This window comes from Microcebus murinus, chromosome 13 (assembly GCF_040939455.1).
Source record: "Microcebus murinus isolate Inina chromosome 13, M.murinus_Inina_mat1.0, whole genome shotgun sequence".
NCBI lineage: Eukaryota > Metazoa > Chordata > Mammalia > Primates > Cheirogaleidae > Microcebus > Microcebus murinus.
The window spans coordinates 16,816,395-16,840,766 of record NC_134116.1 but is presented as its reverse complement, the minus strand read 5'-3'; the positions used below and the strand labels follow the sequence as shown (position 1 = coordinate 16,840,766).

The window sequence follows — 24,372 nt, the reverse complement described above, 5'->3', positions numbered from 1 at the left end:
AACAGAAGAATTTGCTGCCCTCATGGGACTTGCATTCCAGTGGGTCAGCAGTCAGCATGCATTCGCAACTCCCCCCGTGCGGAGGGCTTTACGGATGAGAACCTGCTCAGACGAGTGAATGAAGTACATTTGCCTTAGTTTACTAGCCTAGAGCTGAGAATGAGGGCAGGTGTGCCTGACTCTACACCAAGCTAGCACACTGCCACCAAAGGACAAATAGTGGGGAGCTTTCAAAGGGACTCCAAGGTCGGAGCTAGGGCGGACATCCTGTACTGGGTACCAGGCCACTGGGGAACATGCAGAAGTGAAGGCCACTCTTGCCTGTGACCAGGAGTAGCATTAGGCTAGAACCATCATCATAAGAATAGGTGAGTTATGATCAAATTTCTTGTACAGGGCCTGTTGGATACTCCCTTTTTGAAGTGGGCTATCGATAAAAGGGTTAAAGTTGATATGCATCGTATCCATTTGCCTGTGAGAGAGAATGATGGTCGATTTTATTTGGGAGCCTGCTGTCTTGCTGTTGCCTGAGTTGGTGCGCTAGTGATTGATTAGACCAAATGAAATACTGATTGAGCATCTTGCAGTCAACGTGTTACCTTTTCCCTTGCTGATGGTAAATACTGTGCATACGTATCTAAAGAAGTGAATTGTAAAGTATTTTGATTATAAATCACAATAAGAAATACACTTTACATCCTTAGTATGCACACAACACTCAAACACACCCAGTATTTTTGTGAAAAATACGATGTTCAAAGTGCTCTGATAATTTATCTTGCTGGGCATGGCCCACTAAACTGGTTTCATGAACTATGAAATGATTTCTTTACACAGCTTGATAAACATGAGGCTAAAAGTTCTATTCAAGGTGAGATGTGCTGAGCTGCAGCATCAGCATCACCCTGCAGCTTGTTAGAAATGCAGCTTCTGTCTCCTTCCCCATTCCTTCTGCCATTGCATCTCTGCAGGTGGAACTCGGGAATGGGGCTTTAGACCAGATGATTCTGATGCCCAGTGAACTTTGAGAAGCACTGGTCCTCTTTATACTCCAAAGAGCTTTTGTGATTATATCTATGGATATTTTTGCCCCATTATGAATTAAGCTGAGGAACCTTAAAATATTTGTTAGTGCATTTTAAAAGTAATGATAATCCATTATGTGTTGACATGAGAGCAGTGATGTCATCACATGCCATGTGTCCCTTGGCTCTGGGAACCTCTACAGTATACTCCTGAGAAAATGAGAGTTTTAACAAAACAAATCTTAGCATTATTAAGAAAGCCATTTTGATCTTGTGGACCCCCTAAGGGCTCCTAGGGACTCCCGTATGCCTCAAAACTATATGTTTGAGAAGACTAGACCAAATTTCTGTAATACTTCTCATATAGGGTAATTAATTATGGAATCACATGGGATGTTTTCATCACTGCTTACACGTCAGGGTAAAATCAAGAACTTTGCAAAGCCTGCAAGAGTGTGGTTTATGGGGGTCTATTATTGAATTCCCAGAAGCAATTTATAGATCCCATGATTGTATTATGATTTATGTAGTTTCTGGGTTTGTCTCAGAGAGGAATGGATTACTTGTCCTCTCCCCATCCTTTGGTTTCTTGAAGCACCTCCCCATAGAAAACTGTGCTACAGATCTTGAAAGTGTTCATATTTTAATTTAGAATATTTTTATTTTTTTGAGACAGAGTCTCACCCTGTTGCCTAGGCTAGAGTGCTGTGGTGTCAGCTTAGCTCACAGCAACCCCAAACTCCTGGGCTCAAGCAATCCTTCTGCCTTAGTCTCCCGAGTAGCTGGGACTACAGGCATGTGCCACCATGCCCGGCTAATTTTTTCTATATATTTTTAGTTGTTCAGCTAATCTCTTTCTATTTTTAGTAGAGATGGGGGTCTTGCTCTTTCTCAGGCTGGTCTCGAACTCCTGAGCTCAAGTGATCCTCCCACCTGGCCTCCCAGAGTGCTAGTATTATAGGCGTGAGACACTGCACCTGGCCTAGAATATTTTTAGTTTTATTTTTGTTTTGAATGATTTTTAGATAGACTGTTCAAATTATTTCATTTCTTTTAAGTAAATTTAGATAACTGCCTATGTTTTGTTTTATTTGATTTGTACAGTTGTTCCTCAGTATTCATGGGGGATTGGTTCTAAAACCCCCTTGGATACCAAAATCCACAGAAGCTCAAGTGTCTGATAAAAAATGAACTAGTGTTTGCATATAACCTACACACATCCTGTATATTTTATTATATATATCCTGTATATATATTGTATATATCCTGTATATTTTATTGTGTACAATCCTGTATGTTTTAAATCATCTCTAGATTACTTATGTAAATGCTATGTAAATTGAAATACTGCATTGTTTTGGGAGTAATGACAAGGAAAAGTCTGATACATGTTCGGTATGGACACAGTCACCCTCCTCTCCCCAAATGTTTTGACCTGCAGTTGGGTGACTGTATAGGTAGCATCGTGCTGCTGATAACCAAGCACTTGAGTTGCTCATACTGTACCATTTAATAATCTGCTGTCTGTGTATACAGTACTGTGGCAAATAAATAGTGTTAGAAATTGTGATGAGATTACAGAACTCTCGAGAGATGTTTTTACCTGCAGAACCTGAAATGTCCGAATCCTACCTTAAGTTACACCCCTCTTCTTGAAGAATTTTGCAAGAGTAGGTTTCCCTGCTACACAGCACTCTGTCAAGGGTCTTCTGCAGGCTTTCATGGGTTAGCCCACTGCCCCCAGGTCCAGTTGTGTTATGTTGGAAAGAGACAGTGAATGAGAGAAGGAGAGAGAGATTCGTTGACTGACTGACTGATTGGAATTCAAGCACTGACCACATACATAGAGGCAAGAGAATCACACCTTTCTTTTCTTTGAGGCCTTTGCACTAGAGAACATGGCCTGTCCACGTCCTTGACCAGCAGCTCTCCTCTTCTTTGGAGCTTGGAGCTTCCACCCCTTTTCCTCACTTTCCTTAGGAGTAAAGTTGGGCTGGGGAGTGAGAAAGAGAAGCAGATATGAGGAAACTTAAGCTTTTCCTAGAAATATCTGTGCAGACAGTTTCCTTAATTGTTTTATGCATCTATTTAATATCTTGTTTCCCAAATTAGACTTTAAAACTTCCAGTGAGCAGGATTTTTTTGGTCTTATTTTAAATCCTGCTCCCTCAACCCTGCATACCCCAGTGCCTAATACAGTACTAACTCCATGACAGATACCTGATAAAAATACCTGTTTGAATGGCTCATAATTCCATAAGATAGAAGCACAGATGTTAACATTTATATGATTGATTGATTGGATGATTTTTTTTCCCCCTCAGGACACACATTAAACAAGAGTGAGAGAAACCAATTATTGGCAATAGCATCATCATTGTTCGTGGCATCCCAATTAAGAGCACAGCATTTTCAGGAACAGTCAAGGTATGATAGACAATTTAATAATTGAGCAGAATAAATGAGCAGAAAGATCTTGATAATCTAATCAGCACAGGAATGAGCTATTAAAAGATCTGGCTGGTCTCAGTTCTAGATTTTATGGGTATTTGGAGAAATACAAGTCATATTATTTAAATACAGAATTGTATATATTTTGTTCAATCAAGTTTTTAAAATTCAGCAATGAGAAAAGGATCTTGGCCTCTTTAATTCGAACATACTAGAGGTAAGAAGATATTCTGAAATCTGATGGGAGATCTGGTCAAGTAATTTGTATTTATTAATTTTAAAATTTTAGGAGAAGTATGTATTAATATTTTGGAATGAATCTGGGGAGCTAAAAAATAATATCAGAGAGTAGTTTATAAGATACAAGAAGGAATTAACACTAGGTTGAATTAGTTATTTGTGAGCCCTAAGTATACCTTTTAGCTTCCTAGTGACCCAGGTGAAAGGAGAAACATGCCTTAAATCAGGGAAAGTAAAATCCAAACCTCAGACATTGATGCTTCTAATAAGAGAGAGGACTATTTATTATGAATGTGTGTGTACTTGCTAGAGGAATCCTTTTAAAGGAGTCATGCTGTTGATAAATTGTGTTACTTCAATTTCTTCTCCTTTCTTTTTGCTTTTCCAAAAGAGGAAGAACAAAAATTAAAGGAAAGAAAAAAAAGATAAAAACTGACCAAGTGGCTCTGAAAAGCACAAATTGGAAACTCAGATTAACCTTGAAGAATTAAACAGAAGAGGAATTAAATTTGGTTTAGGCTGTATCTTAATGGTTAATGTGGTTTTACTCAGAAAATCTTAGAGTAACTGATAACTCCTCATTTGTTATGTTGCCCAAGAGAAAAAATAGGAAGCTTAATGTACAATCTTTTTGTAAGTTATGATTTGATAGCTATCTGGAGAGAGATGGGAAGGTAAAGAATATCAGTAAATTACTGAATGAGTGGAAAGAGGAGAATTCATAGAACCATGAATCTGGTTGTTTTTTACCTCCCTACAGTGGTTGCTATTCAGTATGGCAGTCACTAGCTACATGTGGCTATTAAAATTAAATTAGAAAATCTGTCCATCATGCTGTCCATACTTAAAGTGCTCAGTAGCCACCTATAGTTAGTGGCTACTGTTTTGGGCAACTCAAAGAGCCTTTCCATCATGGCAGTTCTAGTTCCACCAGATTCTGTTGGTCAGTGATTGTCTAGAGAGAAGTGTGTACAGGAGACATCCTTGATTTTGTTTTAAAACCTGAATTTCAGACTTGGTATTATTTTTTTATTATTCTTTGAACAAATGCAATGTTCACATCCTAATTTCTTTCCCTTCAAATATTATTTGGACTTTGATTATTTCAGAAGTCCTGAATGTAGCTAAAGATGGACTGGTTTGATTTTTAAGAAATGTATACAAATTATTTTCAGAGAGTGCTAGCTTGCTATGTGGAAGAATCTGAAAAGGGTTTAAAAAGGTAAAGAGTAAAAATTACCTGTAATCCCACGATTCTTCAATAATCACTTTTAACATTTTGATATATTCCCTTCAACATATGTGTGTATGTGTATATATACATATAAATATGTATGTAACACATACATATTTGGAACACATATACTTTATATAATTAGAATACTAGGAATATTTTGGGTTTTATTAAACTTAACATTATGTTGTATTTCTTCTATTCATTAAGTAGTCTTTGGAAGCATTTTTCTATTCTAGTTTATACTACAGAGAATTTTAAACATGTGTAAAATAAACAGAATAGTGTAATGAACCCCCAGCCATCAAAACTCTGCCTTCGTGTTTCCTCTTTACCCACTCCCCACTTTCCCCACTTGTTAATTTTTAAGGTAACATTTACATACACAAATGTACAAATCTCATCTGTACAAACATAACAAATAGATGGTTCTGTGTAACTCATGCTGCTATATATAGGTTTAAATATTTCCATCGTTCCAGAAAGTGTCCCCTGCAACTCCCTTTTGCTTTTTGCACTACCTTTAGTGTGATTTTTTTAAAGATTATTTTCTGAGGATTTAGCAAACTTTTCCTTAAAGGATCAGAACATAAATACTTTAGATTTGTAGTTCATGTGGGCTTTGTCATGACTACTCTGCTGTTGTAGCGCAGAAGTAACCATAGGTAATTGTAAGGGAATGGATGTGGCTATGCACCAGTGAAACTTTATTTAAAAATAGTGATAACTTGTGGGTCATAGTTTTGTAGCCCCTTGTTTCTAGGTCATTGATGTTCTCTTTAGCTGTGCTTAATATAATGGCTAATCTGTCCATTTTACTTATTTCAATTATGTTTTTTATTTGTTTTTATTTATATGTTTTCAATTATGTTTTTTATTTTTAATATTTCTATTATTTTCTTCTGTTTAGTTTATTGTTATAGTCTTCTGTTCCTTTAAAAAACATATTAATTGTGTCTTTTCTTTCTTTCAATGTATTAAATGTTATTTTGAATTCTGTATCTGACAATTGCAACATCCAAGTGTTTGTCAGTGCGATTCTACAGTTTGATTTTCTACTGACTTTTACTCAGAAATGAGGTTCATGTTATGATGATAAAAGGGTTAATACGTGAGGGCGCTATAACAATTATAAATGCATATGAACATAACAGAGTACCAAAACATGAAGCAAAACCAGCTCAGTAAAAGGAGAAATATACAATTCACTTATTGTTGTGGATTTTAATATTCCTCTTATAGTAATCGATAGAAACCTAATCAGAAAAACTGACAAATAGCCTTTTAGTGTCCTTTAGGCTATCACTTGAACTAATTGACATTTACAAAATGCTCTACCCAACAACAGTAGAGTACTTACATATTCTTTTCATGTGGATGTGAGACATTTATTAAGATAGACCAAATTATGAGTCATAGAACAAGTTTCATTGGACTTAAAGGGGTTGAAATCATGTAAGAGATTTTTTCCAACTACAAGATAATTAAATTGTAAATTAACAGCAGAAAGAAATCTAGGAAATTCTAAAATATTTGAAAATTAAACCACTACTATTTTAAAGTAAAACATGAATCGGAGAAGAAATCATGTGAATAATTAAAAAAATATCTTGAACTGCCCAGGCACAGTGGCTCACGCCTGAAATACCAGCTCTTTGGGAGGCTGAGCTGGGAGGATCACTTGAGCCTAAGAGTTTAAGAGCAGTCTAGACAATGTAGCAACACCCTATCTTTACCCCAAAAATTAAAAACTTAGCTGGATATAGTGGCACGTGCCTGTAGTCCCAGATTCTCAGGAGGGTGAGGTGGGAGGATTGCTTGAGCTGCAGTGAGCCATGATCATGCTATAGTTTTCCAGCCTGTGTGACAGAGTGAGGCCCTGTTTCTAAAAAAATAAATGAATCTTGAAGTGAATAAAAATGAGAATACAGCACACCAAAATTTGTGGTGTAGTTAAAACACTACTTATAGGAAATGTTCTAATTGCTTATATTAAAATGAAGAAATGTCTAAAATAAATAACCTAAGCTTCTACCTTAATAAGCTAGAAAAAGACCAAATTAAACATAGGTAGAAGGAAAGTTAGTAATAAAGATAAGAGCAGATAGAAAGGAAATAGGAAGAAGAAAATCAATTTTGAAAAGCAAGAAGAAACAAATTATAATACCAAAATAAGAAACAAAGGAGGGAACTTTACTATAGATGCTACAGAAATTAAAAGGATTCTAGGAGAATATTGTGAACAAATTCATGCCAACAAACTTGGCAATGTAGATGAAATAGACAAATTCCTGAGTAACACAAATTATCAGGACTAATCCAGAAAATATTTCAAAAAATACATAATGCAACATTTTCATTTTATTAATATGAAGCCAGCATTATCTTGATAACAAAGTCAGTTTAAAACATCAGGATGAATTCCAGCTACTCAGGATGTTGAGGCAGGAGAATTGCATGAACCCAGGAGGTTGAGACTAGCTTGGGCAATATAGCAAGACTCCGTCTCTAAAAAAAAAAAAATAATAATTAAACAATTAATTAATTTAAAAAACCCATCACAGTGAAAGAAAGCTACACACCTGTATTCTACATGAAGTCATAAAACTCCTTAATAAAATGTTAGCAAATGAAAATTTAGCAATATATAAAAATGATTATATAATATGAAAAAGTAGAGTTTACCTCATAAATGCAAGGTTAACATCTGAAAATTAATTGTTATACCATATTTACAAGGGACAAAGACCATCTGACTATATAAATAGATGCAGGAAAAGCATTTGAAAAAATTCCAACATCAGTTTATTTTTTAAAGGAAAGAAAGCACTTTGAAGGAAATAAGTAGTTCCTTAATCTGCTAAGGAATATTATCTACAGAAATACACAGCTAACATCATACTTCGGTGAAACTATTTTTCTTTGGATTGTATTTGGAAAATCTTAAGGAATCACCAAAAAAGCTGCTAGAATTAAAAAGCAGACTTGGCAAAGTTGCAGGATGCAATAGCGGTATACAAAAGTCTGTTGTATTTCTATGTACTAGCAATAATCTGAAGAGAAATTACAAAAAAGGATCAAAATGAATCAAATACTTAGGAATACATTTAATAGAAGAAGTACAATACCTGTACATTAAAAACTACAAAACATTACTGAGAGAAATTTAAGAAGACCTAAATAAATCACAATATATACAACATTAATTTGCTGGAAGAGTCAATATTGTTAAAATGGCAGTTCTCCCCAAATTGGCCTATGGATGTAACACAATCCCCATGAAAATGCCAGGAGGCATCTTTGTGGAGACAGATAAGCCAGTGTTAAAATTTATGTGGTGATGCCCAGAACTTAGAATAGCCAAAACAATTTTGGAAAAGAAGAAAAAAGTTGAGGAATTTCCACTACCTGATTTCAAGACTTAACATAAATTTCCATTTATTAAGTCATTGGAATATTGGTGTAGGCATAGACATAAAGATCAATGCAATAGAATAGAGAGATCAGAAATAGACCTTCACATATCTGGCTCATACATGTTGGACAAAGGTGCCTAAGTAAGCAAAGGATAATGGTACCAGCAAATGGTGTTGGAATAATGGCACATCTATATGCATAAAAAAAATTGATCCTTCCCTCCTACCATTCACAAAAATTAACTCAAAATATATCATAGACTTAAATTTAAGAGCTAAACTCTAAAAATTCTAAAAGAAAATAGAGAAAGTCTTCGTAATATGACACAAAAATCATGAACAAATAAAAAGTAAATTTGATAAATTGGACTTTGTCAAATTTAAAAACACTATAAGGAAAATGGCAGAATATATTTGGAGACATGTATCTGATAAGGAACTTATGTTTAGAATGTGTAATTCATATAACTCAAAAATAAGCCAAATGACCCAATAAATTGAGCAGGATTTGATATAGACTCTTTATCAAAGAAGATTTATGAATGGCAAATAAATTTATGATAAGATGCTCAATATCATCAGTCATTAGAGAAATACAAAATTACAAGTTTATACCACTACACATCCACTGGAATCATGTACATCAAGTGGTATATCAATAAGTCCTATATACATACAATGAGCTTATTCAGCAGTAACAAGGAATAAACCACTACATGCACCAGTATGTATAAATCTCAAAAATAACATCATGAGACAGAAATCAGACAAAGAAGCTATATAATATTTCATTTATTTAAGATTTCTAGGAAAGGCAAAAAGTATAAAGAGAAGAAAGATCAGTGGTTGCCTGGGTCTAGGTGTGGGAGCAGGATTTACTGTAGATGAGTTTTATTCTTCTGAGCCTGGGTTGTGGTGATGGCTGTGCAACTGTATAAATTTATTAAAAACACATCAGACTGTACACGTAACTGTATGAATATTATGCATGTAAGTTATATCTTAATATAATTTTTATTAAAAGAATCTAAAAGTAGGTACCAGCAAAAAGCTTAAAAGAGGTGGGAGTATTAAAAGTGTTAAGAAGGTGGAAGATACATATAAAAATATATTGTGTTTGAAACTTCAGAGGGATATTAAGGAGTCAGGTTAATGACTCAGGTAAAAACTGAGTGAATGGTGGTACAATCCCTGATATAGCAAATGCAAGAGGAGTTTTGAAAGGAAAAGATGAGACGTTCCCTTTTGGAAGCTGAGTTTGAGATCCTGAAGAGCCATCATTTTATCACCTAAGGGCTTAGAAATATGATAAATTCTGTCCTTTTGACTGTTTCTTCTTTAATAATATTTATGACCTTTTGATAGTCTGTTAGGGAATGCTTGGAGCACGCTCTGGTAGTCATTAATACCATATTTTTTTTTTCCTAATAATCAAATGCACAATTCTGGACTTCAGCTGTGTTCCTTAATGTGTGCTTTGTAGAACACTGGTTTCTGGGGAGATGTTAAAATGTATTACTTAAGAAAATATTTCTGCATTTATATAAATGTGGAAAATCGCTTGTTAAAGTTATAAACCTCTTAGAGACTTTAATATAGGCATACCTCATTTTATTGTACTCCTCATATATTGTGTTTTTTACAAATTGAAGGTTTTTATGGCAAACCTGTGTCAAGTTTTTTGGTACCATTTTTCCAGCAGCATGTGTTCACTAAGTGTCTCTCTGTCACATTTTGGTAATTCTAACAATCATTTCAAACTTTTTCATTATTATTGTATTATATTTTAGGGTGATCCATGATGAGTGATCTTTGCCGTTACTATTGCAATTGTTTGGGAGCATCATAAACCATATCCATGTAAGACAGTGAACTTAATTGAAAAACATGTATGTCGGCCTGCGCCACTGACTAGCCCTTCGCTGGCTCTCCCTCCTTCTCTCTGGGCCTTCCTATTCCCAGAGAAACAACACTGAAATTAGGCTAATTAGTAACCCTACAATGGCTTCTAAGTGTTCAAGCGAAAGAAAGAGTCTCATGTCTCTTATTTTAAATCAAAAGCTAGAAATGATGAAGGTTACTGAGAAAGGCATGTTGAAAGGTGAGACAGGCCAAAAGCTAGGCCTCTTGTGTCAAACAGTTAGTCAAGTTGTGAATGCAAAGGAAACTTCTTGAAGGAAATTAAAATTGCTACTCCACTGAACACACCAACGATAAGAAAGTAAAACAGCCTTATTGCTGGTGTGGAGAAAGTTTGAGTGGTCTGGATAGAAGATCAAACCAGCCACAAGGTTCCCTTAAGCTAATACCTGATTTAAAGCAAGGCCCTAACTCTCTTCAATTCAATGAGGGCTGAGAGAGGTGGGGAAGCTGCAGAAGAAAATTTTGAAGCTAGCAGAGATTGGTTCATGAGGTTTAAAGAAAGAAGCCATCTTCATAACCTAAAAGGGCAAGGTGAAGCAGCAAGTGCTGATGGAGAAGCTGCAGCAAGTTAACCAGAACATCTAGCTAAGATTACTGATGAAGGTGGCTACACTAGGCAGATTTTCAGTGTACATGAAACAGCCTTTTATTAGAAGATGCCATCTAGGGCTTTCATAGCCAGAAAGAAGTCAATCCTGGCTTCAGAACTTTGAACAGGCTAACTCTCTTGCTAGGGACTAATGCAGGTGGTGATTTGAAGTTCAAGCCAATATTCATTTACCATTCAGAAAATCCTAGAGCCTTTAAGAATTATTATCCTAAATCTACTCTGCCTGTGCTGTAAAAATGGAAAAACAAAGCCTGGATGACAACGCATTTGTTTATAGCATTTTTTACTGACTGTTTTCAGCCTGCTTTTGAGACCTACTGCTCACAAAAAAATATTCCTTTCAAAATATTACCACTCATTGACAATGTACCTGATCACCCAAAAGCTCTTATGGAGATGTCCAAGGAGATGAATGTTATTAATATTTTCATGCTTCCTAACACAGTACCCATCCTGTAGCCTATGGATCAAGAAGTCATTTCACCTTTCAAGTCTTATTGTTTTGGAAATACATTTCATAAGGCTATAGATAGGAATTCCTCTAATGGATCTGGGCAAAGTAAATTCATAAGATTCTGGAAAGGAGTCATCGTTCTAGAAACCATTAAGAATATTCATGCTTCATGGGAGGAGGTCAGTAAATCAACATGAACAGGAGTCTGAAGAACTGCATTTCAACCCTCATGGATGACTTTGAGGAGTTCAAGACATCAGTGGAGAAATTAATGCAGATAGGTTGGAAATAGCAAGAGAACCAGAATTAGAATTGGAGCCTGAAGATGTGACTGAAGTGCTGAAATTTCATGATAAAACATGCACAGATGAGTTGCTTCCTGTCGATGAGTAAAGAAAGTGGTTTCTTGAGATGGACTTCTGGTGAAGATACTGTGGACATTGTTGAAATGACAACAGGATTTAGAATACTCCATAAACTTAATTGATAAAACAGTGGCAGGGTTTAAGAGGATTGACTTCAGTTTTGAAAGAAGTTCTACTGTGGATAAAATGCTATTTCTTCCTTTCATGAACTATTTCCTTACTACAGAGAAATCTTTCAAGAAAGGAAGAGAAAATCAATGTGGCAAACTTCATTGTCTTATTTTAAGAAATTGTCAGAGTCACTCCAACCTTTAGCGACCCTGATCAGTCAGCAGCCATCAATATGGAGGCAAGACCCTGCACCAGCAAAAAGATTATGATTCACGGAAGATGATTGTTAGCATTTTTAGAATAAAGTATTTTTAGTGATGTACATTGTTTTTTAGATGTAATGCTATTGAACACTTAGTAGACTACAGTGTAGTGTAAACATAACTTTTATATGCACTAAAACATTTGCATGACTTGCTTTATTGCAATATTTGCTTTTTTGCAGTGGTCTAGAACTGAACCCACAATATCTCCAAGGTGTGTCTGTGTATGTGCATTCTTAATCTCTAAGAGCAGGATATAGTTTCACTCTTACCTAAACTGTTTTTTTTCTTCTTATGAAAACCTTTCTTCTAAAAGCCCTTTGCAAAAATTATTATTACAATTAATGCTTTTTGGGAAACACAGTAGAGCACTTTATTTTATGATGAATAGCCTTATGGATAGTACAAACACTAACATTCCTTAGAGGTTGGTGAAATATTTGGGGCAATTGCTTTGTAAAGGGAAAGTTAAGGGGCCGGGCGTGGTGGCTCACGCCTGTAATCCTAGCACTCTGGGAGGCCGAGGCGGGTGGATTGCTCGAGGTCAGGAGTTCAAAACCAGCCTGAGCAAGACCCCGTCTCTACTAAAAATAGAAAGAAATTAATTGGCAAACTAAAAATATATATACAAAAAATCAGCCGGGCATTGTGGCGCGTGCCTGTAGTCCCAGCTACTCAGGAGGCTGAGGCAGGAGGATTGCTTGAGCCCAGGAGTTTGAGGTTGCTGTGAGCTAGGCTGATGCCACGGCACTCACTCTAGCCTGGGCAACAAAGAGAGACTCTGTCTCAAAAAAAAAAAAAAAAAAAGGCGGGGGGGGGAGTTAAGAAGCAGTCTTCTTTTATGTTTGTTTTCTGTTTAATTTCTACATAAAATTATAAATTTTGATTATTTCTACATTTAAAAAATCTTATTTTGAACTTATCTTTTATATATTGGAAAAAATATATTAATGAACTATGTAGGGCAAATGTTCAGTTATCCAGGTTATTGTACATGTATTTCCAATACAACAAACAATTGTTCATATTTGGTGAGTTTATTTTTCTGTTGACTTAATCATTTATTTAGTAGGCCAGTTTACTGTAAAATCGGTGCAATAGCAAAGACCTATAATATCTAGCAAAACAAACTCTTCTTCTTGACAAAGCATAATCTTGTTTAGCTAACATTAATGTATTTTTTTTGCTTGTTTGCTGTAGAAATCCCTGACATCTATATCATTAAAGCGCTGCAGGGTGTTTGAACCTTCACATTTTGGCTTCAGAGTCATGTTTTCCTGGTTGGCTTGGGTTGGGTTGGTTTGGGGTCCAGAAGTCACCTGCAGGTGTGGCCCCATAGTGCTGTCGTGGGTGTGCTCGTGCAGTGTTTTTCCTCCCAGACCAGTAGCCCGCAGCCCTTCCTGTGTGTTGCTTGTTCTGGCTGCTGATCTTATTTTCCCAATTTCTCTATGGGCTTCACTCTTTCATCATTTATGACTTGGAAAAAGACATTAATAATACATACCCATAGTATTTGGATAGTAAAATGATAGTGGTACATTTGAGAAAAAAGAAAAGTTAATGTCAGAGACAATAGCAATTTTTCTTGGGATGACTATAAAATATTAATATATTTGATTAATGCACTTTTTGTATAAATACATGCTGACTTACCATGAAGTTCTTTTTCTTTATAAATTTTATTGATGGAAATACATTATTAAAAGTTTTATTAAACAATCACTTTGTATTATTTGAAGCTAAAATGATTTTGTTGACATGTGGTTTGGTATAATAATTTGTTTTACTATCTGATAATGATTGGAGGAAACATGTAGTCCCTTCTAGTAGTCTTTATTTTTGCTCAAAACCTCTATTTTCCATACATCCAAATATTATTCTTGGATCTGGATTCTGCTTTTTGAGAATCAGGGTAATGGACCCTCTCTCCAGTCCTGCTCTGCCATCCCAGCCATCTCACTACACACTAAAGAAGATGCCATTCTACCCTCACTAAATTTCTTTACTTCCTCATTTCCCTGTTGTTATTTCTATATCTATTCCATTCTTTTGTTGGGTTTTGTAGCTCAGCAAATTGTCCTTCATCCTTTCTTATGCTCCATCACTCAGCCTTAAAATTTCATAATTATTATCTTTCTATTGAGTTATCTACTTATCATTGTAATAACTAACCATTTTTCGGGTTGGGCTGGCCAACTTTCCTGGTAATGGAATATCTATCTGGTGATTAAATTGCTCCCCAGTTACTTTGCATGTATTAAGAATTAGACGGGGGGGAGTGGCTCAGAGTAAGCCATTGACATCCTGTTAGAGGTCAGTCCCCTGGCTGAGCCAGGCTGAGGCAAGTGAGAGCAGTGTTATCTGTTTTCATACATTAAATATATTTTAAGATGTTTTAAAATAAACATTGCATAGGTTTTATGAAATCATCTTTTATTGTAGATACGTAGTAAATTCATTAAATTTTGTTGGCCTTTTTTTTTGTTTGCTTCTTTTCTTCCTTCACCCTATTTTGCCATTCTCCATAAGTTCAGAATTATAAACATTTATTTTATAAGCAAAGAATTAGAAAAACTGACAACATTTACCTCTTTACCTCTTTCTAAACCATTTGGAATTCACTTATGTATACATCATCAAGTGGGTTTTTTCTTTATGATTTGGAAGCCTGTACTATAAAATATTCCAACCTACTCCCCAATGATTTGGGGATAGATACTAATGTATCTATTTATACCTCTAAGGTTGGCAAGACAGAAATATATGTGAGTATATGTATTCTGTCTCCTTCCTCCCCTCCCTCCCTCCCTCTCTCTCACATGGTGCACTTGCACACACAGATTCCCTCCATATATAAGTAGGTATGTAGATATTACATACACTTTGTGATATAGTGGAAAAAATTAGAATTTAGAATTAGAAGTCTAGATTTTAGTCATAACTCTACTGTGAATTAGTAATGTGACCTTACTAATAGATATTATTTTAACTTAAGCTTCAGCTTACCAGTAAAATGAGAATAATATATATTTTGTTTTGTTTGATAGTCTTTTGTGAGACTCATTGTTACCGAATAATTATGTTTCAATATCCAAATTCTTTACCTCATTTGTTGTAAAGAAATAAAAAGTGAATCTTATGTTGTAGTAAAAACCAAGTAAATGTGTTATGAATAAACAAAATGAAAACCATCACAAATAGGAATGGTCTCCTTCTTTCTAACAATAGCTGTATATAAATATGACATGAAAGAAGAAATTGGAATCTAGTTATCTTCTGTGAAGTAAATAATGAGATGTCTTACAATCTAGCAAATAGATATTGAAGTGTGTTTTTAATGCTGCTTAATCTGATCAGTTTTTTTCTTTATGGTTTTTAAAATTTTGCTTTTATTCTTAAAAAGATCTTACCTATTAAGATTCTATAAAAATATTTACTTATATTTTTAGCTTTCCTTTATTACATTGGCATTTCTCATTTCACATTTATTTTGCATGATGATATGAGATCAAGATCTAATTTTTTTCACATATGGTTAACCAGTAGAATCAGTTCCATTTATTGACTTTATATTTCTTCCTTATTGCCTTTTTGTTTGTTTTTGAGACAGAATCTTGTGGTGTTGCCCAAGGTGGAGTGCAGTGGCTATTCACAGGTGTGATCATAGCACACTACAGCCTTGAACTCCTGGGCACAAGCGATCCTCCCACTTCAGTCTCTCAAAGTAGTTAGGACTATAGACAAGCACCACCGTACCCAATTCTTAGTGATTTTTGAATGTCACATTCATCTTCTACAAATTCTTAAATATATTATGATTTATTTGAGTTTTCTGTTCAGTTCCGCTAGTATCTCTTTCCATTCTTCCATTAATAACTTATTATTTTTTCCTTCTAGAATTTATTGATCATTCTTCTAGGTGAGCTTTGGGAATACTTTTATATTGGAATTTCCTTAATGTTATAGTAACTTTGGATAGAATAGACACCTTTACAATGTTGAGGCTTTTCAAAAAACATGATTTAACTCCACATTTATTGAAGTCTCTCTTTGTTTCTGTCATTAAAGCTTTATAATTTTCTCTCATTGTAAGCATACATTTCTTATTTATTGTTAGTAGTTTATATGTTTATATTATTCCTAGGTAGTTTTATGTATTATATTATTATGGATAGGATCTTTCTTTCATTTTCTAAATGATTGATTTGATAAAGAGATACTAATGATTTTTTTTTACTGTGGTAAAAAATACATAACAAAATTTACATCTTACCTATTTTTAGGTATACAGTACAGTAGTATTAACTGTATGCACATTGTTGTGCAGCATATCTGTAGTACTTTTTCATCTTATATATCCATTGAACAACAAACTCCCCTTTTCCCTTTCCCCCCAGCCCCTCATAACCACCATTATCCTTTCCGTTTTCTTTGAGTTTGATTACTTTAGTATTAGTATTTCTTTCATAATCATTCTTCTTCTTAAACTTTAAAAATCAACTATAATAACTTTTCACTTGGATTCTAGAAGGGCAATCATACAACCTCCTGGGTCACCCAGGATGCTTCGGGTGTAGGTAATAGAAACCCTGATTCAAACTGATAGTTTTCATTTCACATTGAACAAGAGGTTCAGAGGATAGGAAGGACAAAGCTCAAGTATGTTAGATTGCTAATGCCGCTTCTCTGTGGTTCTCTTAGCTTTGCTTTCTTCTGTGTGTGGTCTTCATTGTAAGGGTGTTAGCAAGATTGGTGAAGAAGTTCAAGCTGCAGAATTTTCTAGATAAGGTATGGTTCAGAGGATTGTGTGTCTCTAAGAAGTGAGGAAACCTTTCTCAGAGGTTAGACAGTCACCTACTTCTCAATTCTCATTGACTATGATTAAATTACCTGCCCATTCTTAAACCAATCACTGCAAAGGGAATTGAAATATCATTATCTTGAACTGATTTTTCAATAGTAAGAGTGGAAGCTGGGTTGAGTAATCAAAGTGATCAGTATATCTTTTAATAATAACTCTATTCCTTCCTATGAGGTTTAATACTTACTTTTTTTGTCATATTCTACTGGCTAGAACTCTTAATATAACTCTTAATATAACTTTATGTTTAAGAGCACAGGTTTTTGTGCCAGAGACTTGGATTTCTCCCTGGTTCAGCCAGTCCTTAGCTATTAAGATATATTATTTAATACCTTTTGGATTTGGTTTCCTTCTCTGTAATATGGAGATAGTAGTTCTTGAAGAGTTTTTGTCAATGTAAATGAGACCTATTAATAAAATACTTAATACAATGTGCTTGCTTTGACAGCACATATACTAAAAAAAAATAACACAGTGTCCATTAAACTTTAGATGCCCCTCACCAATTTTCTTTATTGCTAATAACAAAGATTCTTTTTCAAGGACAATGGCAATTATGTATACTCTTTTCACTCCTAACCAGAATGTCTTGAGTGTTTCAATGTCAATGTGCATATTAGCTATTTGTTTGAAATACTCCTTCTTATATTAAGGATGTATCCTTCCATTCCTTATTGAATAAGAGAAACAGATATGGACATTAAATATAATCACATGATTTTTAAAGGAACCTATTGATCCTTTTAAGAGTTTAAGTTAAAAAAAATTTAGAGAATTTATCTAGAAACAAAGTGATTTAAAAAAACCCCAAAAAATCCAAACCCCTACCCCATGGAGCTTGTATTCAAGTGGAGGGTAGATGGACAAAATTAATCAGTAAAATATGTGGTATGTCAGATGATGCTGAATGTTGTGGTTATTTTGTTATGGAAAAACAGAATATTGGGCATCCTGGAGTATTTATGATTTTGACTTGGATGGCAGGGCTGAGAAGATTAACATGAGGGCAAAGATCTGAAGGAGGAAGGGAGTGGGTCTGTGGATATCAGGGGGAAGACCCTTCAGGTCAGAGGAAACAGCAAATTCAAAGGACCTGAGGTTGAAGTAGGCCCAGCATTTTTGAAAAATAGTAAGGAAGCCAATGCAATTTGAAAGGAGTAAGCAAGAGTAGCAGGAGGTAGAGTGTCAGGAAGGCTATTGTAAAGACTTAGGCTTTTACCCTGAGTGAAATGGGGAGCCATTGTAAGGTTCTGTGTAAAGAAGAGCTTGATGCAAAGTGTGTGTTAACAACATCTTCATGGCCGCAGTGCTATAATTGACTGTAGGGGATTAAGAGTGGAAGCTTGGGGACCAGTGATAGGGAGAGGTCCTAGTCCTTGAGCCCTGAGATATTCCAATGTTAATAAGTCTGAAAGATGAGGAGGATCCAGCAAAGGAAACTGAGAGGAACAGCAGAGGATATAGGTGGAAAACTAGGCATGGGTGGAGTTCAGGGAGCCAAGTGAAGAAAGGGTAGCAAGGAAGGAGTGTTTAGGTGCAATATATCAACATGATGAAGAGTGCCTATAAGCCTTTGAATGGAACAGTGTGGCGGTCACAGGAGACCTTCCTAGAACAGTTTTAGAGGATGGCATAGGTGAAGTGATGGATAAAGTAAGATGATAGAAGTTCAAGAAAGAATAGGAAGAGAGAAATTGGTGACTGAGAGTATGGATGTCTCTTTTGATGCCTTTTTCTGTGTGTATACATGTAGTCTTATGTCTTATTTTGATTTTTACAGAAAATGGACCATGCTACTTAAAAGGATGTCTTCTTTAAAAACACATCATTATGCTGTAAATATTTTCCCATATTAAATATTCTTAGAAAAAGTAGTTTTGAAAGAGTGTACAACATTAGTACTTTTTAAAAAATTAACATATGATAGAAAATCTTGCTCTGGTAGAATCTTGCTCTCTAAATATAGAGAATTAATTTGCATTAGGAAATGTTATATTAGTGGTCACTGGCATTGCAAAGGGAGATGTGTATTTCACAATCTCTTAGATACTGAAAATGCATATACTTAATTCTGTATGGCTCATTTTATATATGGCATTTCTTCTATTCAGTAATCAGGTTAGGAAAATTAGAGTCATCTTCGGTTCTTTTGACTTCTTCATGTGGTACCTAATTGTCAGAGTGGTGGCCATGGTGCAGTGAATGGAACCAACACTGAGTGTTGGGAGTTAGGATTTGGTCCCTGCTCCACTGCCATGTTGCCAGGCGGTACAGGCTTTGTGCAAAGTGCTCTAACTTTTGACTTCAATTTTCTCTGAAAAATGGCAGTGTTGGATTGCATGAATACTGATGCCTTTTCAGCTGCGATACTATTTAAATTATATATAAGGTCACAGCCTTGTACTTTCTGGTTTCTACTTTATTTCTTTCTTGACATTTGGGCAGAGGTTAAAGACTCAGAAAAAGAAACACCTTCACTATGACCTATGATAATATTGATGAAAATACTTCAGCCTGAAATGTTCAAATTAATCATTTACTTTTGTGGAGGATTGCTTTGGCTGTATGGAGTCAGTGTATAACCAGCATTTTGTGCTCAGACTTAGTAGAACATATCAGCTGTCTTGACTGGCTACATAGCCTGTTGTTAGTTTAACTCTTTCAGACACAGTAACATAATGAGAAATTACTTGCATACTCTATGCAGTTGTCGTATTTACATTTTTTTTTCGTATTTACATTTTTTTTTCTTTCCTCACCTAGATTTCTGATAAATTAGAGAATCAGTTTTTTTTTTTAGAGATTTCTACCTGACAGATACAGTTATCTGGGTTTTTTCTTGCGATTAAAAAATAGTGGCCATTCCTGGTTTCAGATATATAATTTATTTACCTGTTAAGTTTTCAATTAGATGTTAAAAGTTTAAGGTTTTGAAATGTGATCTTAACCACTGAAAGATAAGTGGGGAAACAGAAAAAAAGTAGCCATGTGAAAATACTTCCTAAGGAAAAGCAGGTATTGTTATACAGTAGCATATTGGCTCTTTTACTTGAGTGTATTGTGAATTTAAAAGAACATGTCAAATTATAACATACATCAATGAAGATAAAACACAACTTTTATATCATACTTGTTGTTTCATAAATATTCTTAGATAAGCCAACTTAATGACAATGAAGTTGATGTTCTAGTAACTGACTACATAATAAAAAAATAGTACTTTGGGTATATATTCACAAACATACATAGCCATACTATATCTTTGGAAATATTTACTTTCATTTGAGCAAATAAATCCTCTAAAAGCAGCATGAGTGGAGTAAACATTAACTCAATCATTGTCCTTTAAACTTGCCTTACGTTTTACTGTCTCTGTTATGATATTCAGTTATTTAATATGACTATTATTTTCAGTTATTTAATATGACTATGACTATGTCATATTAAATCTGTGTGCGATTAGGCACAAAATAGTGGATAAGATGGCATATTTATATATTTTTTGTTAAATATTACATTTTAAAATATTTTTCTTTTATTTGATCCTACTATATAAGGGCTGACTAGAAGACAGAATAGCCTCATTATTATTGGAGACTTTCACTGTTCCCTGCAATGATTCCTAAAGCTCTTGCACACTTCATCAGTATTATTGTAATTCTTTGGCTGCAGGATATTTGGCAGCTGTTGCACCCCACTGGCAAATCCTATTCATACTTCTTTCCCATTCACCATTGCCATTGGAGAATTGATTTCTCTCTCCTCTACTCTAACCTTTCCCAATTCATTTTGGATTGTTCAATGTGAAACATTTTAATTTCATATCATACAGCTATTCAGCTCACAATCCCTTTTTTAACCTGTCACCAGGGTAACAGCATAGCATGCTTTCTTTAGGCAATCAAGTTTTTATTTCACATGCTTAATGTTGCATTAAATGTTTGCATTTTGTTTAACCCTCCTTAAATACTTTGAACTCTGGATATGTTTTATAGGGTAATGAAATCCTTGATTTTTGAATTGAAACTAAATCAACACCATCAGTGCATTTATAATAAAATGTCAAAAGATTAATTTACATAATACAAAGATTATTATTAAAAATCCAAGTTAGCTGATCTGTGTAAGGCAATTTTGTGTAGGTAATGGAGGAATATTTGTATATATTTATGTTCAGCCTTGGTTCCAAAAAAGGATTTAAAAATGGTTTAGAGAGATTTGTCAGTGAGATAAGTAAAAAGTTTAAGAGGAATAGAATTGGCACAGATGGGAAAAAATATCTTTTGAAGCCATTGCTTGATTTCACAGTATGCTTTCTTCTCTATTTTTATATATAAAGATTATAACGATTTAGGTATCTGATGATGGATGAAGTAATGATATTTACTAGAGTGAGATTAAAGGTCTCTTATGGGAGATCAATTTGGGCATTGTGTGCTTTAACATCTGTTCATCAGTTTATTTTAGTATTACCTTTTCCTTAAATAATAATAGATTAGTAAAGATGAAAATGCATATGTTTAGATCTTGATTCTTTGACTTTATAGACCTAAATTTCCCTTTATAAAGCTTCCTCTTCATCTTTTCAGCCTTATCCCAAATAATACTTTCAGTGACAGTTGTTCTGTGAATAAATCCTATGAAATTTGGAAAATAATAGTAGGTCTAAGAAATGTGTAAGGAAGAGATGAGTAAACCATGTTGTTTGAAAGCATAGTTGTTTTAAAAGATATTATTAGCATCATAGCTGTTTAAGTGTCTATATATTCCATTATATAATCACTAAAGCTTTCACATTAATCCATAGGATTTCTTTGTTTTACTCCAAGTATATGTATTTTTATTAATTCTCTTATCCTTGAGTTGATTCTCTTTGGAAATTCTGGTTTCTCATCGTGTATTAGACTAATTTGATGTCATGAGTGCTCATGTATAAACTGATGTCCCTAAATATAAATAACATTGGTCTAGATGACCAGTATTCTGACCATCTACTTCACAAAGACTACCTTCTTTCAATAAATTCCTCAGTGTATATTTTAATGATGATAAGCATTTACCTTCATAGTTATTAGATCATTCCAAAAATAACAAATAGTACTTGATGTGATAAGATGGAGTTCCCGCCCTTTAGGAACCTTAAAATTGAATGGAGATAAATAGATAGTTAACAATTCTGAAGAGTAGCAAAGAGGAAAAGTTCAGGTTGTTGTCCTGGGGAAGGGAAGGAATCTCATTTCCAGGTTTGACACATTATTTTATTTAAAATACCTAATTTTCACCAAAAAGTTATAAGACATGCAAAGAAACATGAATGTGTGGCTTGTACACAGGATAAAAAGAAGTCAATAGAAACCATTCAGGAGGGAGTCTAAATGATGGACTTATTACACAGTGACCTTAAGTAACCTATTGCAAATAAGTTCAAAAACTAAAAGAAATATGAAGAATTAAAGGACAATATGTCAACCATGTATCACTAAAGAGAAAACATTAAAACTGAGATAGAAATTATAAAATAGCAAATAGAAATTTTGGAGATGAAAGTACAATGCCTTAAATGAAAAAGTACATTAGATGCACTCAACAGTAGATTTGAGCCAGCAGAAAAAACAATCTTAAAATTTGAATCAATTAAGGTTATACAGTGTGAGGAGCAGAAATTAAAAAAAAAAAAACAAACAAAAACAGCCTCAGAGACCTATGGGAAACAATCAAATGTACCAACATGCATGCGCTGGGAGTCCTAAATGAAAAGGAGAAAAGAGCAAAAAGTATTTAAAGAAATTGTGGTGAGAAATTCCCTAGACTTGATGAAAAACATTAATCTGCTCATTCAAGAAGCTTGGTAAACTCCAAGTTGTATAAATTCAAAGAAATCCACACCTACACATATCATAGTTGAATTGTCAAAAACCAAAAAGAATCTTAAAAACAGCAAGATAAAAATGATTCATCATGGAAAAGGAATCCTCAGTAAGATTAGGAGCTCAGTTGTGATCAGATACCATGAAGGCCAGAAGAGAAAGTGGTGGCATATGTAAAATACTAGGAAAAAAAATTTTTGACCAAAAATTTTATATCTAGCAAAACTATCCTTTGATAATGAAGGTGATATTAAAATGTTGCCAGGTAAAGAAAATCTGAAAGAATTTGTTGCTTGCAGACCTGCCTTACAAGAATATGAAAGGAAGTTCTTCAGGCTAGAATGAAAAGACAATAAACAATAAACTTAAATACACATGAAGATTTCAAGAGCACTGGGAAAGAGAACTATACTGGCAAATATAAAAGACAGTGTAAATGTATTTTTTACTTCGTAAGACCTTTTTTCTGAAATAAAATACATAATGCAATTATTAGTATTATAAATCTAACTTGATGGGCATACAGTGTACACAGGTGTAATTCATATGACAAAAAGAAGACAAAGGGTGTAGCAAACAAAGCTATATTGATGCAAAATTTCTATACACTATTGCAATTAAGATAGCACCAACCCAAGCTATATTGTTTAAAGGTAAGGTGCTAATTGTAATCTCCAGAGTAACCACTAAGAAAATAAATTTAACAAACAGTAAAAGAAAAATCAATGGCATTAAAATGGGGCACCAGAAAATGTCTATTTAAAACAAAAAAGGCAGAAATGGAAGAATAGAGGAAGAAAAAAGATTGATATATAGAAAGGAAAAAGCAAAATGACACATGTAAATTCTACCTTGTGGATAATTTTATTAAATGTAAATGATTTAAATCTACTGAGCAGGGCAGATAATGACAGAAGGATAAAAAAAAGATCAAACAATATGCTTTCTATAAGAGGCACACTTTAGATTCAAAGGCACAAATAGGTTGAAAGTAAAAGAATGGAAAAGAGATATCAAACATATTATATTTGTGTTAATATCAGTATTTTATTACTAATAAGCTGATATCAGGCAAAATATTAAGAGAAATTTGTTATTAGAGACAAAGATATTTTATAATGATAAAAAGGGTCGATCCATTAGAAAGCTATAATAACTATGAATATGTGTGTACCTCATAGCACAGTTCCCAAATATGTGAAGCAAAACTGAGACAATTAAAGGAAGAAGTAAACAATAACAAAAAAAATAATTGGGGACCTTAATACCTCACTTTCCACAATGGATAGAACAATTAAAAGATCAACAGGAAGTAGAGGTCTTAGATAAGACTATAAACCAAATAGACATGTCTAGAATAATCCATTCAGCAACAGCAGAATACATCCCTTCTCAAGTGCACATGTAACAATCTCCAGGATAGATGTATTTACCATACTATTATATATCATATGCTATGCTATAAACAAGCCTCAATAAATTTAATAGAACTGAAATTATATAAAATATGTTCTCTGACCACAATTGAGTAAAATTAGAAATCAAGAACAAA

The 24,372-nt window shown here is 34.2% G+C and overlaps 1 protein-coding gene across 2 annotated transcripts in view; it reads left to right on the top strand.

Moving 5' to 3' along the window:
- The window catches only part of PCCA (propionyl-CoA carboxylase subunit alpha), a 373,670-nt gene that overhangs the window by 201,213 nt on the left and 148,085 nt on the right, over window positions 1-24,372 (top strand). For both annotated transcript variants that reach the window (XR_012922419.1, XM_012751855.2), the window contains exon 18: window positions 3,350-3,452. Coding sequence is in view for 1 of the 2 variants with exons in the window: in XM_012751855.2 (XP_012607309.1) it covers window positions 3,350-3,452 (103 nt within the window). In the remaining variant the exon portion in view is untranslated. The remainder of the gene's footprint in view (window positions 1-3,349; window positions 3,453-24,372) is intronic.